The sequence below is a fragment of the Urocitellus parryii genome, chromosome 7 (genome assembly GCF_045843805.1).
Source record: "Urocitellus parryii isolate mUroPar1 chromosome 7, mUroPar1.hap1, whole genome shotgun sequence".
NCBI classification, from domain to species: domain Eukaryota; kingdom Metazoa; phylum Chordata; class Mammalia; order Rodentia; family Sciuridae; genus Urocitellus; species Urocitellus parryii.
Genome location: NC_135537.1, coordinates 78,287,530 through 78,305,267, shown reverse-complemented (window position 1 = coordinate 78,305,267; position 17,738 = coordinate 78,287,530). Strand labels below are relative to the sequence as shown.

At 35.5% G+C, this 17,738-nt stretch overlaps 1 protein-coding gene across 2 annotated transcripts in view; it reads left to right on the top strand.

Annotated features, from left to right (window-relative positions):
* Sntg1 (syntrophin gamma 1) overlaps positions 1-17,738 on the top strand; it is a 345,728-nt gene that overhangs the window by 109,155 nt on the left and 218,835 nt on the right. For both annotated transcript variants that reach the window (XM_026395196.2, XM_026395195.2), the window contains exon 10: positions 5,616-5,745. In XM_026395196.2, coding sequence (XP_026250981.1) covers positions 5,616-5,745 — 130 coding nt within the window. The remainder of the gene's footprint in view (positions 1-5,615; positions 5,746-17,738) is intronic.

Genomic DNA, 17,738 nt, shown 5'->3' with positions numbered 1-17,738 from the left:
AATTTGAGTATCCATAGAAAACTGAAAACAAAAAAAAAAACAATTAAAAAATAATTACTTTTGAAGTAGTATATTCCAGAAAGTTTTATGCTCAAATAAAAGAATTCTGATTGATAAAGTATTAGAACATGTATTTCTAAAACTGGTAATTTATATAAGTAAATAGGATAGAGATGCACTATGCAGTGTTTCAACTGACTGAATATTAGATATTCAAAATTCGGAAAGAAAGACTTTTCTCAAAATGAGTTAGAGGTAGGCGTGACTCACAACTTGAATCAGGATAGACACCATGAAAGAATTATTATGGCAAATAAGGTCATACAGCAAAAAAAAAATTGAGTAAAATGACTTTGGGGTAGGCACAAGAAATTACTACATGTAATACTGACCTCTGTCCAGATAGAAAGATAAAAGTAGATAAGAAGAATTAAGGACCCAGGATCCCCAGGTACTGATTATATTGGGACATATTTTTGCACAATTTTTAAATTTTCCAAGGCATATTGGCACATTAGGAGAAAAAAATGTAATTAAATTAGTGTTACTCAGAGCTGAAAATCATTCAGGTAGGGAAAAATGATAGGAATTGGTGGAATGGACAAGAAACCCCATATAATTTATGTGGATGAACAAGAAACCCTGTCTCAGGAAGAATACAGACATATTCTGAATAGGTGTGTGGACAACAGAAATTAGAAAGGGTAAAGAATAGATTAAGTGGGTGGTGATGGAAAGGAAGAGGTTGCAATCAAGGAGCAGAAGTGTCAGAATGCAAGCCTGATAGTGGAACCGCTTGGAGTGACATCAGAACACAAGTCACCCAAAGGGCATTGCTAAAATAAAGTGGAGATGGGATTTTGTGCAGTTACAGATTGAAGACTCTGATCACTGTGCTAACATTGTGTGCAATGTGAAATCATATACAGGGACCTTAGTCAAGAGATTTGCAGCCTAGTAAGAAAGAACGGTATGTAGCATGTAACCAAATAGGTTGAATACCAGGAAGGAAAATTACTGCAATCCAGAAACTGGGAAGTCTAGGAGCATTCAAGTGGGAGAGATACATTACAAACACAAGAGCTATAAACACCATCAAGGACACCAGGTGAGATGGTGCTTGCATGTAATCATATCTACTGGGGAGGCTGGGGTAGGAGGATTGCCAAGTTTAAGGCCAAACCTGGCAACGTGGTGAGATTCTGACTCAATTTAAAAAAAAATTAAAAAGGCTGAAATATAGCTCAGTGGTAGTGGGCAGTAATAGCATATGCAAAGCCCTGGGTTCAATCCTACCAAGCATCCCAAAGAAAAAGTAACATACACACACACACACACACACACACACACACACACACATACACATACACACATAGGTTGCATCTTGGTTAAACTCTTAAAAGTTGAATTGGATTTTGACAATTCACATTTTTATGAATTATCAGGTTTGCCAGGTGTGATGGTGTACACCTGTGATCCCAGAGGCTCGGGAGGCTGAGGTAGAAGGATAGAGAGTTCAAAGACAGCCTCAGGCTGGGGCTATGGTTCAGTGGTCACATGCCCCCAAGTTCAATCCTTGGTACCCCACCCCACCCCCCAAAAAATATTATCAGGTTTTAAGAAGCCTAGTCCAAAGTATTCAAAATACAAGAGTTAAAAAACAGGACACAGGTTGCCTTTTTATTTTATACCTAGAGAATCTATGGGTCTGAGAGTTAGAGAATTGACTAGCGGTGACCTTACAGATAATCAATGGAGTTGGAAATAAAGGTATTTTAAAAGAAATACTGCAAGAAACTATACAGTTGCTGAAGAGGGCTGGGCATATTGAAGGAATGGTAACCTAACTAGTTTCAAATCATGAAAGGGATTGGTGGATTTAAGGTTTGAGAAATAGGTAATAAAACCAGTTTGGAAGGAATGTTTATGGAGTTCGTTAAGCAGCTTTATATTTGATCCTGAATATAAAATAAATGCTGAGACAGTGAAGCAAGGTAGCCTACACACGGCAGAAAAGAGTCTGGACCTGCTGCATGTGAATGGAACTCAGAAAGAATAGAAGACACTGTTGAAATCACTAACTGGAGAATTATGTATTCTTTTCTCTCTTTCCTTCAATATACCCACCCTCCCAACTAAATAATTATAAAACCAGTAAAATGACATAATTGGAGTACATTTGAATCAATCCTCTCTCTGACATGCACAGAGCCGCTTTCTTGAGATTTTTATCATTGTTCATTGGTGCATATTGCAAGAATACTCTTCTCATTTGTCTTTTGACCTTCCTTCTCTTTTCATTTCCACTTTCTTAAGGACACCAAAGAAAACTTTCTAAAAAAGTGAACTTTTCAGTCCAATGCTTAACCATTAGCATTAGCTCTCCCCCACTTTCCGGGGGTGGTAGAAATGTCCTAGCATAATTTGGAAAGCTCCGGCTGGCTAGGTCTTACTTTATCACCAACGTTCCGTACACATTGCGATATGTTAAGTAATCTGTAATTCTCACTGTTTCTCAGGCCTCTGATATTTGTCTTTGGATTAATTATCTCCTGTTTACAGTTTATTATTTCCTTTGCCTACCCCAGTCCAGCTGTTTCACAGCTTAGCTTTAAAACCCTGGAGGAATTCGGACTCTGCCCCATCTTTTATAATCCATTAAAAACTTATTGAATCAACTAATTTCCAACATCCTTAAAAAACCCTTGAACTAATTGTTTCATTTTTAGTCTAATATCTTATTTTCAATTTCATATATTCTCATATTTTATCAGTTCACACAGTTTCCTCACTTGCCTAACAGGACCACTACACAACACAAATCCAACTCTCCATGCAAAATTCAGACATGTCCCTTGTGCATTGTATACCTCTCTGCAGGATGCATGAAGCCCTCCTCTCTCTGAGCCAGATTTCCTGCGTTAATCTCCCAGGATGCCCACTCAAGGATGTGGCCAACCAGCCTTGCCAAATGATCTATTTTTGTCTCTGAAACTCTTGTTCCTCATGTACAAAAGCCCTTCTCTCTGCCATTTCCTCTCCTATTTACCACCCCCTTAAAATTAATATCTTCCTACATATGCCTTCCTGTGGTATAAAATCAAGAATGAATCAAAACATGAATTAATTGCACTAATTAGAAATGTTTGCATATTCATGTATATGCATATGTTAGATTGAAAGATATTTACAAATTCTTATTGGAAGCAGTGCATTTTTCATACAAGGAAGACTAAATTTGTATTTTTAAATAAATAAAACTATTTTGAAATTCAGCAACATTGGAGAATAGTTTTTAATGCCAGAGAAATGATAAAAAATCATTAGAATCCTTAAAAATGGAGAGTAGAAAAATCAATCTGAACTCAAAACTTTAGATTACTCACCTCTTTATTTAAGCAACATTTTATTGGCATACATGCATTAAACTAAGAATCATAATTTGCTCTGGGTATACTCAAGTCTATGGTTACCATTTCTAAATTTTAATGTGTCAGAATATTAATGAGTAATGAAGTCTTTTGATTTCAAAAAGTGTACTATTAAATAAGATGATGCATAAAAGACTGACTCTTATTGTTTATATCATGTCAAAGAATTATATTTTCTGAAGGCTGCAAATAAAAACAAAAGTACTTCAGTTATTACTAAGAGGTTAATGAAATGATGTCTATATGGTGACATTCTCACCAAGTACCCCATGTTAATGGATTATTCAAAGGGACATTATTCATAGAACTTCATGATTTTTTAAATAGGTGCATCCTACCAATTACTCAGCAAATGTGGGTTAAATTTGTAAGGTTTATCACTCTCATTTATATTTTGGGGAAACTGATGCCCAACTAAGTGGACTAATTTGCCAACACTCTTCTTTATTCAGTGGTAGAGAGAAGCATAACCCAAATAACTGTAATCTTTATGATCAGACTATTTTTTAAGAGATGATACTTAATCAAAGAATCTGTACAAGTGCTTTGTGAAAGGGTTAGTTTCCATTTATTTATAAGAGTTGACATAAGATGTAAAGATGGTTTTATGTCAACATATAGGTCTTGGTTCATAAAAAGCTAGTTTTTCAGAATTATTCTACCTAGGAATTGTGTCACATATATGATTTGATATGAGTGTGTTCACTTTAATCAGTTAAAAATATCTAGCTGCCATGATTCATTTGTAGAAGAGAGGACGAATACTTTTAATGCATGCTTTGATTTGCAGCACATGAAGCAATGGTTATGCTAATTAGCAGAAAGAAATGCATATTACTAAACTCAAATTAGTTCTCATTTCCCAAGGCTGGTTGAGCTTCTGTCTGGATATTGTAAATGTCTTACTCACTGTTGAACATTAGAATTAAAGTTAAAAATGTACATGTGCATTTTTAATATACTTTTCTTGTTGTGCATTTTTTTTCCTGGCCACAAATTCAAAAGAACTTTCTTTCAAAGAGACAGATAACAATTGTATTCCTACAGGGATTTTTGTATATTTAAAAGAAAAAAAAATAGATATTTGAACATGTTCCTGTTTTCAGTAAAAAATGCTGTGTCAAGTATATGAGAACTACTTTCTCTAAAAATATTAATAATTTGAATGCAGTGTTCTTTGGATGCTGAAGGCTTAATTCTGTGTTCAGTTCTAAGATGGGAAACATTCTCAAAAGAAAAGGGAAGAACGTGAATTAATTGTGAGCCAGATATATGTTCTCTGGCTTTTCCTTTGAGGTAGTAAATAATGTTAATACCCACAAATGCTCAGTAGCAAAATACAAAAGGGCAAGGGATATATAATTTTGGAGAAAATATATAATTTATTGTAATTTGCATATAATTTCAAAGGCTGAGATGCAAAGGTTTCTTATTGCTTCACAATCTGCTAGGATTTAAATATAGTTTGTGCATTTCCTAAAGTGTATTGTGTTACACAACAGGGTAATTCTGAAAGCTGAGGTATTTGACTAGCTTTCATTCATTCCAGGATTCTATCTCTTCCTGTCTGTTAAGTTTATGTCTAAGCATTGGAAGAACTTGATGTGGGACAAAAAAAAAAAGGAGGAAATCATTCAGTATTGAAGTTTTAGGGAGAAATTTTAAGTTCTATAGTACGTTGTAAGCAATTTTCAGGAAGGCATCATTGACTTTCCTTTACCAACAACAAAAATCAATAAAAGACCATACAGATAGTAAGATAGGTCATTGCATTTTATGAAAAAAGTTTGGTGTTACAGAAATTCTCAACATTGACACAAATTAAGAATGTAAGCATTTAGAACCAGAAAGGAGATATGACCTTGAGTTCCCACTCATGTTTGAGAAGATGGATAAACAGAGATTGAGAGTGAAGAACTAAGGATTAAGTTCTGCAAGCTTAGATTATCCAAGTGATTTTTATGTCATGTATGATATTTGTTTGTTTGTGTTTGTGCTCTATTTGTAAGTCAGTAACACACCAAAAATGTCAAGAGGAGATGACAGAAGCTAAAATAATAAAGAGAGTGTTTGTAATTTTATTGCAAACACAGAAAAAAAATGCTTTTGAAATTTTTTAGATTCTTTTGTATTTACACGTTATGTTTTTGCATCTTGATCTGATATGTTCTAACATATCTGCAGGCAGAATGCCTTTCAAGTCATTGCTGTGGACGGGGTATGCAGTGGAATTATTCAGTGCCTCTCAGCCGAGGAATCTGTTGACTGGCTACAAGCAATAGCAACGAATATTTCAAACCTCACAAAGCACAATGTAAGTAAGTAGTGATCCAAGGGATATTGATCAGAGAGTTTCTCAGCCTTCATGAAATTCTTCAATATATATTTGACTTTGCATCAGCTGTTCAGTATCTTTCCAAGAATGAGCCACTTCATATTTAGCATGAAAACTCTTCTGAGACACTTAGTAGAAGAAAATCACTTTACCCTGAAAGTCCCAGTACAATTTGTTAATTCAAGAATGTTCAGGCACGTAGGCTTCCATAGCAAATGTCAAAGGGACCTGTTTTCATTCAGTAAACAAAAAATTGTATTTTGGATTAAAAGTTAAATATGTTAAAAATAAGTAAAAGCTTTCTGGGCTAATATGCTACTGAATTTCAACAAAGACTATTAATTTACTTTCAGCGATCTTGGGACTATGGCTAAGAATTTTTAAAGGAATAGGATAATACAGTGAGAAGAGCTACCATGGAGACTGAAATCTTGTGTGGAACTCTTCTGGCCCAAGAACAATAAGAAAACATCACTGTGGGTTCTAGAAACTTGCTCATTAGACCCAGGTCTATATTGATAGGAATTAGCTTCTCTTCATTTCATTTGTTTTTCTACTTCAAACATTTCTTCTCTTCCCATTCTGTGTCTATTTATTGTCACCATCTCATTACCATTACTCTTTAATAATCTAATCAATTCTCTCTTGCTCTCTCACTCCCAGGAGCTGTGTAGTCTAACAAACTAAACAAAACCATAAACCTCTTTTCCTTGAATACTGATGTATTATCATTACAGATATTTGTTTTCAAAAATCAAGTATCTGACATCATCATGCTCTTGTCTTACTCTTATCCTCTGTCCAAAACTACCCCCATGCCATGTTGGAGCAATTAAGATTTCCTAAGGAAAATTCAGAACTCTAATATATAAATGTTTAAGCAGAAATATGTACCTCTACTAACTCATGATTACACAAAGATTTTCTTATAAAAGTGATCTTCTGTACCTGAGTAACTGTACAGATTTTTACTTAAAATATAAGCAAGTATTGTGATAAATAAGTCTTTCTTAAAAATAAGAGGACCAGTGCAGTCATTAAAGCCAATACTCTTGTTTTTAGTTGTGATTATTTCCAGCGATTCCATCTCAATGCCCATGTACATGGTGGTGGGATTCTCTGTGAGTGGAATTGATAGCCACTGCATGTGTACATGTACAATTTTTCCAGGTAATGCCAAATGATTTTTTTTTTCAAAAATATTTACCTTCTTAGTCTCAGTGGGTGACATGTCTATATAGATCCTTCTCAATCCTTGGTATCTTATTGCCTTTATATATTTTTTTGGTAGATGTGAAATTGTGTCTCACTATGCCATGAATAAAGATAAATGGATATTTTGGGAGGGTGGCTAAATAGGTATAAATACCCTGAGCTCTCCTCAGAGGTATGAACCCAGGATAAGGGCTGACTTGGGCATGTCTGACTTGGGTAGGACTGATGCCCACCAGCTGGGCACAGTGGCACATGCCTGTAATCCCAGCAGCTTGGGAGGCTGAGACAGGAGAGTTGTGAGTTCACAGCCAGGCTCAGTGAGGACCTTGGCAACTGAGAGAGACCCTGTCTCTAAATAATATCTTAAAAAAAATAAAGAACAGGCTGGGAAGTGGTGGCTCAGTGACAAAGCACCCCTGGGTTCAATTCCTGGAACAACAACAAAAAAAAAAAAGCAAAGGAAAAAAACTGATGCTCACCTTCCAGCCCAATCTTTGATGATCTGACGATGTCATCATAACTATAGTTAAGGTATTGATCAGAAAAAAGGAAGGAAGGAAGGAAGGAAGGAAGGAAGGAAGGCAGACTAGAAAGGCAATGTCTCTCTGAGGATTGTGTTTTTCTTCCCTTTGTATCATGTGGATGTTTCTAGGGATAAAGGCAAGCAAAACAACCATGGGTGAGTATTAACTTTTTATTTCATTGCAGGAGTATTTAGAATGTCTTAAAACTAAGCCATGTCCTATAAAGTACATGAGAAAAAAAATACTTTAAAAAGAACAGAATGTTAAGCAGTAAATCGAAAGCTTTACTTTTTTCCTAGATCCAATTTTTCATTAGTCTAAAATCCTAGGAAAGTCTCATGAAAACAACTTCTTTGGAAGGTATGCTCACTTAGAATGATGTGATCCAACTGACAAGCATTTGAAATAGCTTTCTTGAAATTAAAAAAAAGAAAGGAGCAAAGATGTAAATGTCATTAAGCTCTATAAGCCTAAGGAAGGATAAGCTTAATTTTACTGTTTACTTTTTATCCTTGCAACAAATGCTTGCCATGAAATTTAGGAAAGCAGATAACACCCTTATTCAACACTGTTTTAACTGCTGGGAGATCCATATGCTTCTTGTGATATTATTGCCATATTATAGACTTTCTGTTCTTTCACCTCTCCTTGATTATATTCTAATAAATGTCCTTTTGTTCTTCTAATCAGTTTTCAGTAAAAATACTTTTTATCACAATGCATTTCCCAGTGTGAAGTATAATGTGTGAGCTGAAAAGATATTGAACACAGGGAAAGACAATGTGAAAATCACAATAGCTACAGAGGAGCCACAATGATGCCATTGATGAAATATTATTGATATACTTACATAATAGGAAGAAAGAAGTTGGATTGAGGCTACTGAATAATGTTCTGATTAGGATAGACAGTTGACATCTCAAGTTCTCTTATTTTTTTATATTAAAGAGATACTAGAATTACTACCTTGAAGAACTAATTTTTTTCTTGTCAAAATCATGAAATGGTGAAGGCTTATATAATTTAAGCACAAATGGTGTTATCTGTTACAAAGTTGTCTATAAAGGTGTATAGTTGCAAAAAGAAAATATTGGGATAAATATCTGAGAAAGCCCACCAATGAGATTATCAGACATAGCAATAAATTTTAAAACGAGATAAAAATGCATATAAAATAATAATTTTTAAAGTATTAGAAAAACCACACTTCTGAAAAGATATAAAACATGCTTACAAGCTGGGCACAGTGACACATATGACTATAATTCCAGCGACTTGGGAGGGCAGGGCAAGAGGGTCACCAGTTCAAAGCAAGCCTCAGCAATTTAGCAAGACCCTGTCTCAAAATAAAAAATAAAAAGAGCTGGAGATATAACTCAGTGATAGAGTGCCCCTGGATTCGATCCCCGGTGCCATCAGAATGGACAAATAAATAAACATGTGATGATTTGAAGAAAGAAATGTTGAAACCATAACATTACAGAAACTTTTAATGATGGATTATATTTTAGTACAAACAGTTGGAGTACAGAGGAGAAGAATAAAAGAAAGAAAAATAGAACCACAAACAGAAAACCCTATGTTAGAATGACTTTAACAACAGTCTAACCACTAGGTCTCTTTTTGTGCACTAATTTCCAGCAGTGATATAATTTTGAAATGGGGATTTTATAATAAATTTATGTGAAAATTCCATGTAATTATAGCTGCTTCCTGAAGAAATTTGTTTTCTAAAAGGTTCTTGAATATAAAAAATATTTAGTAAAATATAATTGAAAAATGAGTTTTATCATTAATCAGGGTGGATCCTAACTATTCACAATATGTTTAGTAAATAGTATATAGTAGAAAAAGATCCTTCAGGGACTTGTCTTAAAGCCATGCTGCACAGATGCCAACATATTTTAAAAGCTTTTACTTTAGAAAAGGAGGCTGTGATGTTGTGGAATGCAACTAATTGTTTCCACCAGTTACCACTGGCATTTGCTATTACTTGGACAATTGTAGACTCAAATCCATTTTGTTTGTTTGTTTGTTTGTTTGTTTTTTGGGTTTTTTTTCTACTGAGGATTAAACCCAAGGATACTTAAACCACTTAAACCGTGAGCCACATCCCCAGCCATTCTTTATATATTTTTATTTAGAGACAGGGTCTGTCTGAGTTGCTTAGGACCTGCTAAGTTGTGGAGGCTGGCTTTGAACTCTTAATCCTCTTGCCTCAGCCTCCCCAACCGCCACTACACCTGGCCTCAAATTGATTCTGAAGATAGAATTCATATCTCCTAGAGTACTTGCGGTCATGGTGGTGAATGATTATAATCCCAACTCCTCAGAAGACTGAGGCAGGATAATCGTAAGTTAGAGGCCAACATGGGCAATTTAGCAAGACCCTGTCTCAAAATTTTAAAGAGAGGCTGAGGTATAAATCAGTGGCAGAGTGCATTTGTGACTTGTGCTAGACCTTGGGTTCTATCCCGCATATCAAAAAAAAAAAAAAAAAAGAATGAAAGAACAGTACTTAAAACAATACTTCCTTGCTCCAAGTTAATGATTTTTTAAATTTTTTTTCTGCTATTCATTATTTAGCCAGATAGAAAGTTGTTAATTTTATTTCCAAAGTTATCTCATATTAAATAATTTAAAAATATGCCAATATTATAAGGGGGTTAACTTTCAGGAACCTTGGAAAGGAGTAAATCCATTTTGCATGTTGTAGGGAGTTGAATATATGGGGAAAGGGGGCAGTCTTTAACAGTCAGGCTGATAAGACGATCCTCGATGATGTTCACCTCCTGGTATTCCCAGCCTTAAGGGATCCCCTTTTCTTAGATGTGAGATACATGGTAAGCCTGGAGGAAGATAACTCACTGGTCAGGGCTTTGGATGAAACCATGGCTTCAGTCGACTCTTGGTTACAGTCTTCTGAAATAGCCAGGGAAAGAAAACCCATATCTGGACTCCTGAGCCACAGGAACTGTGGGATAATGAAAGATTTGCTAAGTCACGAAGTTTTGAAGAGTGATGTTACATAGCATTATGGAGTGGTATCTGTTTCCTTCAGTGGCTATAACAAATTACCACAAACTTTGTGATTTGAAATATTAGAAACTCACCCTCAATTCTGAAATCAAGATGTCAGCCAACTACCTCACTCCTAGACACCCTAGTGGAGAATGCTTCTTGCTTCTGATGACTCTCAACACTTCTTGGCTCTTAGCCACACTATTTCAATCTTTGCTTCTGTGGTCACAGTGCCTCCTCCTCTGGATGTCTCTTGGGTGGACAACTGTACTCTGCTTAGGGCTTACCCAGATAATCGGGTGTGACCTCTCACCCCAAGAGCTTTAACCTAAATGCACCTACATTCTAAATGCATTCTATCAAATAAAGCATTCACAGGTCCCAGGTGTTTCACGTACATATCTTTCAGGTAGGCCATTTTTGGCCTACCATGGAAGCAAGTGAGCAAAATAACTAGATTCAGACTTCAAATTTTGACTCATTTTCCATGGGGTGTTTTCAATATTTGTTGAGTTTTCAAAGCATTTGCTTTGCCTTCTTGGAGTTTCCCGCACGTGCACTGTTTGAAGGGAGTGCAGAATTCCTCTCAGATCACACACAGAATTGAAATACCCCTTTTATTCCCTTGTATTCTCTGGATCCCCACATTGCTGTTCTTCATCCTCTTTCCAGAAATATAGTTTATCTCTGAGTTTAGCCTCCTGTACCCTTAAATATTTCCTTATAAGTGGGCCCCCCATTCAGGCCAAGGCAACAAAAAAATATATGAGAGAAACTAATGGGGATCCTTCATGCACCAAGGAACCATTTTCAGTTTCCTTATCATGAAGTGGGTGGGGGAATGGATTGTTTTCTCATAGGTTCTAGCTGCCAGTGTTAGTCAAATTATAATCGTGGTGACCAAAACACCTGGCGAGACAACTTAGTGGAGGAAGAATTTATTTCGGCTCATAGGTTCAGAGATTTCAGTCCCTATGTGGCTGACTCCATTGCTCTGGGCCCAAGGTGAGGCAGCACACACGTCATGGGCAATGGTGTGGTAGAAGAGCACTGCTCTGTGAATGACAGCCATGCAGCACATAGAGGAAGAAGGGGAGGGGGACCAGCAGAAAAGAGGAACCTTTTCAGGGCAGGTTCCCTGGAGGCCCACTTACTCCAGTGTAACCCAGCTGCCTACAGTCAGCAGCCAGTTAGTCCATTCAAAGTAGGATGGACTGATGAGATTATTGCTCTCTCAATCCTAAGTTTTTAAAATCTTTCAGCCCCACTTTCTGCTCCTGATTCTCACGCTAAACCTGGCTGAAAGCTGCCATCCATATCCTTGGCACTGACTGAAGGCTGTGATGTCTTGAAACTTGCTCCACCAGATTAATTAGAGCATCACCTGGAAGTTCAACCTTCAACAGTGTCTCAAGGATATGAGCAAAATGTAGACAAGTCCTTCGCCAGAATATAACATGAGGGACCTCTCCACCATGTCTAGTAGAGTCTTCATTTCCCCCCTGAAACCTCACAGGCACAGTCCACATTCTTAGTAGCATCTGGTCTACCAGATTTTCCCATTAAGTTTTGCTACAAGAGTTTAAGTCTTCTACAACCTACTTCTCCATACTTTTTCAAATCCATCCCACAAACCAGCTGTACAGTCCTCTAAACCACAGGGTCAAGTTAGTAAGAGTCATGACCCCACTCCTCAGTACCCATTTCTCTCTGTGAGTCAGCTTGGGATTGCTGTGAAGAAATAACCAACAAGACCAACTTGAAAAAGGGAAAGTGTATTTTGGTTCATGGTTTCAGTCCAACAATGACTGACTCCACTGCTCTGGGCCCAAGGTGAGGCAGAACATCATGGTGGAAAAGTATGGTGGAGGAGTGCTACCTCATTTATGGCAGCCAGGAATGAGAGAGAGAGGGTGGAGGGAGGTCCACATGGAAGATGATTCCATCCTCAGCCACATCCTATTTGCTTATAATTACCACCCAGGAAGTCCATTCAAACTAGCATAGACTGACTAGGTATAGCTCTCACATTGCAATCAATTCACTTCCAAACTTCTCTGCATTAATACAGGAGCTTCAGGGAGACATCTCATATCTAAATCTAACACTGTCTATGTTGTTTCTGCTTCCATGGCAACAATGGATTCATTTATTTAAGTCAGAAAACAATATTCTACACTATTAATTAGTGCAAGTGCAAAATAGTTTATAATAATCACTAGAGGTCCTAGAAAGAAAAATTATTTTATTGTCAAGTTCACTCATATTGGTTGGGAAACAATACCTATTTATTATTCCAGTGCCTGGATGGTAAGTATGGCTGGAAGCTTCCACGGAAAATGATGACGAATTGATACAAGAGGCCCAGAAAGAAATACTAGCATCTAAAACTCAAGCTGACTGGCTGAGTGGGGAGGAGGTCACCACTGAGAAAAGCTGCTATACAGATGTGACGCTGAAGGGTGCTCGTTGACCTGGGGCGTGAGAGCAGCAGTGGCTCTGACCAAGGAGCAGTAGGTCACGTGTGACTTGACTGTGGTCACACTTGGCCACCAAGTATGTCCTATGTCCTTGCATTTTCAGTACTTAGCAGTTCACACTGAACAAGCAATGAAATGAATAAATGAGTCAATCTCTTAATCAACTGTTGAAGGACAGAAAGTGAAGGGAAAAAAAGAGGAGAGAAAGATTCATGGAGCTCCCACAAACACTGCAGTTGACAGATCCCACCTGTTAAGTTCATACAACCTGTGAGTTGCCCTCTCATTTTAGAGCATCCGTGGACAGGAAAAAGTGGAAGTGCTGTCCATGGTAGACATCCCTGGTATGATCTGAGCGTATTTGCTTTCATCCCTCATAAATCTACCTCCTGTAATGAAGTGTCTGAAAAACAAGGGTGTTTTTGAAATAAATCTTCTTCATGTAACTCACTGAGTTAAGGCACAAGGATAGAAAAATACGATCTGCCAGAGAGATCAGGAATAAATGTACTGTGATACATCTATCTGATCTCAAGTGAAGGCAAATACTTTTGAGCACATTAATAATGTGCTCCCAACTTTCATTCTTTCAAGAAAGTATGCATGTGTAGCTTCCTAAAACATTCTCCTTGGAGAGGATTGAGGAGGTTATCTATGTCATCTCCCACTCAATTAAGGAATATCTCTAGCAAAGATCCTCTTGGATAGCTCTCAGCTGGAAATCTTTCAATGACAAGGAAACCACTGCTTCACAATGCAGCAATTCAATCTTTGACAGTTCAATATTAGGCAATCCTTCCTTAGAGGGAATAAAAATCTCTGTCTTGTATCTTTCATCCATTTGTACTAATTCTGCCTTGGGAAAGACACTATAATTTAACTTCTTCTTTCACTTGGCAGTTACTCAAATATATAGAGGCAAGTATCATATGCTGCATTCAGCTTTTTTTTTTTTTAATAGAAATATCACTGACTCATTCCTATGCCACTCTGTCATATCATTTGAGACTTTTCCTGTCCTGCTCACTATTTCTGGATGTAGAAACTGTTTAGGATAAAAAGGGTATTAATAAAATGTTTGAGTTTCTGTTGTTGGTATTACCATGAGGTCAAATATCTTTTAGACTCATTATTGTCTTGATATGTGTTGACTGATTTTGTATTATTCCTATAAAATCATATGTTAAAAACTCTCAATAATAATGTATTTTATTATTTAAACTCTCAATAATATTATATTTTATCATGATGATTAGTCAAGGGTCATGTTCTCATGTTACACATCAAAGAACCATCAGTGAATAAGATTCAAATTTTAAGTATGTATTTTATATGCAAACAAACTTAAGTTTCAAAACCTGGTTCTTGTACTGCACCAATTATAAAATACTCAAAGAAATACTCATAGTAAACAGCTTGAGAGAAATACTAAAGATACTGAAGAGTGTCTTTAGTTTCAAGATTGAGATTTTATCATTCTTGCCTACTTTAATAAATTACAATATATTAAAATAAGATATTTTATACAACGGCCCAATATCAGAGGCTATAAAGAATCATTTTTATATACCAATAATCCATTAAGCATTAGTAGGAAGCTATATCCTTGGGAAGAATGATATATGATGAAGAATTCAAATATCATATTGTGGATGTTAATAAATATAATAAAATATACAAATATCAAAATATATTTTCTTTATAACTTCATTGCTCAGTGAACATAGGAATCTTTCTTCAGTGCATAAAGTATAAAGAAAATGTATGACTTTATAGTAAAGAAACAACAAACACCACTCCAGCCAGGTGATCGAGGTTAAAATCAGCAATGACTGTTAGGTTGAAATAGATACCCCCAATACAATGTGATAAAAATATGGTAATGTGCCCCTGGGGTCTTTCTCTCCAATCTGCAATCCCAGTCTCAGCATGAGAAAAACATCAGATGAATCACTAGTGCTGAATAGTCTACAAAATAATGGACCAGCAACTCCTAGCAACCCAAACTTTGAAAACAAGGAAAGTTTGAAAAACTGGTCTAACCAAGAGCAGCTCAGGAGACAGGGTGCAATATATTACATGGTTGAGATCCTGCAACAGAAAAAGGATATTTGGTAACATCTACAGAAATATAAATAAAGCATAGAATTTAGTTAAAGATAACATATGAGCATTGATTTATTAATTGTAACAAATGGACTACATAATAAAATACAAGATGCTAATGATAACTGTGGTATCACATATAGGAACTAGATAGAAACATCTTAGCCATGCTAAGATGGTTATGTGGCATATAGAAACTCTGATTTATACTTGTAATTTTTTTGTGAATCTGAAACTCTTCTAAAATAAAACTTCATTTAAGTAGATACACATACAAATATCAAATGTTAACATTTGATGTGATTGTCAGTTCCCTGATTTTATCCATCCATTTATTCAACAATATTTTTTTGAAAACCCACCGCATGATTTATTAGACAGTGACTGTAGGATTGAGCAGAAATTGATAGCTCTACCTTCATGGAGCAAGCAGTGCAATGGGAAAGGAAAACATTCTTGAAATAAGCTTATAGGTAAATGCAAACTTTCACCTTCCATAGATAACATGAAGATGTGCTTTGAGAAATTGAATCTGTACTTAAGAGATGTAGGGAAGTTTAAAAGTTGAATGAATCACAAGAAATAGTAAAATAAGTGATGGGATGGGCAAAAAAAAAATTTATGACAAGTAGTGGCTTGGATTTACAGAAAAGAAAATAATAAATTATAGCCATGGGTATCATTGAATATACAAGATTTTCACTGGTCTGAGGTAAAGTGAAATGTTTTGGTCAGCTTAAGTGAATTTTTTCTAAATTCAATTTATTTTCTAAAGCAGATCTTTTATTTTAAGTAGGCTTTTGCCTTGTAATTTAAATATCATTCTCTTATAAAATAATGGTAATCATAGGCAAACTTTGTTTTATTTACTTTTCTAAGTAAATAAAAAGATAATTTTTACCTTATTCTATTACTATTAAAAGTTTTAGTGCTTCAAAAATGTAGACAACTTCAAATAATCAAACTAAAACCTTTTCAGATAGGATTGGAAAAAATCATGAAGATATGGGTTATACCTAAAATAAATCAAAACTGTGAGATTATTAATGACAGGTAACTGAATGTCATAGTGGGAAAATTAAAATGTTATTCACAGAATACAAAATCATTAAGAATAAATAAAATTCTTCAAAACATTAAAATTAACTCAAAAGTCCATCTAGACAGATTTCTTATACCTACACAAAGCAAGATTTATTAAAAATTCAGGCAGCGGAAAAGACTGAGATCTATATAATTGCATTAAGTTATATAAGCAACCAGCATTAAAATGTATTAAAATAGACTAGAACTGAAAGTAGAAAGAAATGTAACTTCAGAACACTCTTTGTCAAAGAAAACTGAGGGAGGTTGCTGCTTTTTAAATATTTCTGTGTTGTGGAAAAAGCATGAATTTTGGCATCATCAAACTTGGTATAAAATTGCAACGTCTACACTTAGTAGTCATGTGCGTAGACTTTAGTTTTCTCATAAATAGGTGCTAAGTAACCATATGGTACTGTGAAGATTAAATATTTAAAAATCCTTTCAATATTCTGCCTCTTAAATAGTGCTAAAACATCTATACATTTCCTTTTTTCCTGTTGTATTCTAAGTTAAATTATTTAATTCATAAGACATCAATAAATTGTAGTATCTGCTTCTTCTGAGTTTACATGTCTTCTTTATTTTTTCATTTTTCTGTGGAACAGTCATTTGAGATAGTTTTAAGATAGTCATTGAAAGATAGTTTTCTATGTTGCAATACATGGACACAGTTGGATATGCGTTAAAAATCAATGTCCAGTAGTGGCTAAACCATTAAGCAGTCTAAAGCTCTAGCTCTCATTTCCCTTATTTTTAAATGAGTGAGAAGAATCGGGAAAATGTGAATTTCTCCTTCACCTACTACTTCTTCAATGAATTCATCCCAATCAATTTTTCCTTCTATAATACTAAAATTAACCTCTTTTCATAAACAGGAAGAATTTTACCCTTGCCTAAAAGAAAAGTAAAAGAATCTCCTCTTTTATTCTGGATACTTCCATGTGTACCCTATTCATACTAATAAAATGTGTCACTTTTAAATAGTTGCAGTCTATGTATGTATGTGTGTATGTATATATAAAAATATATGTTCACGTGTGCATATGTGACCTGATTGTATTGTATGATACTATTCTTAAACAAGAGGAACATTGTATATTGATTGAGAAAACATTTATTCTTTTTCCCCACCTAAAAAGAATTCTGGAGACAGCAGAGTATGCTGTGTTTCAGGGGTTTCAAGATGCCACCAAGAACCCACCTCTTGTCTATCCACATTATCTCCCTCCACCATGTTTATGGTGTTGGGTTTTGCTTTATGTTTACAACTTCATGGTCATGCTAATGCTTCAGTAGTTCCAAACATCACTTTAGTGTTCAGGACAAGAAAGAAATGAGTGGAGCCAGGCATATTTGTACCCTGTCACCAAAGTAAGAGAAAATTTCCCCTAAACACTTCATTTGACTGTTGATCACTTTCCATTCTCCTGAATTCAGTTCCATGACAATCTTTGAGGATTAGAGAAGGAGGGGACGTGATTGTCTTGTACAAACTTTTCCTAAACCTGAAAGTGGGATGTGATAGAGAACATTAGAAATA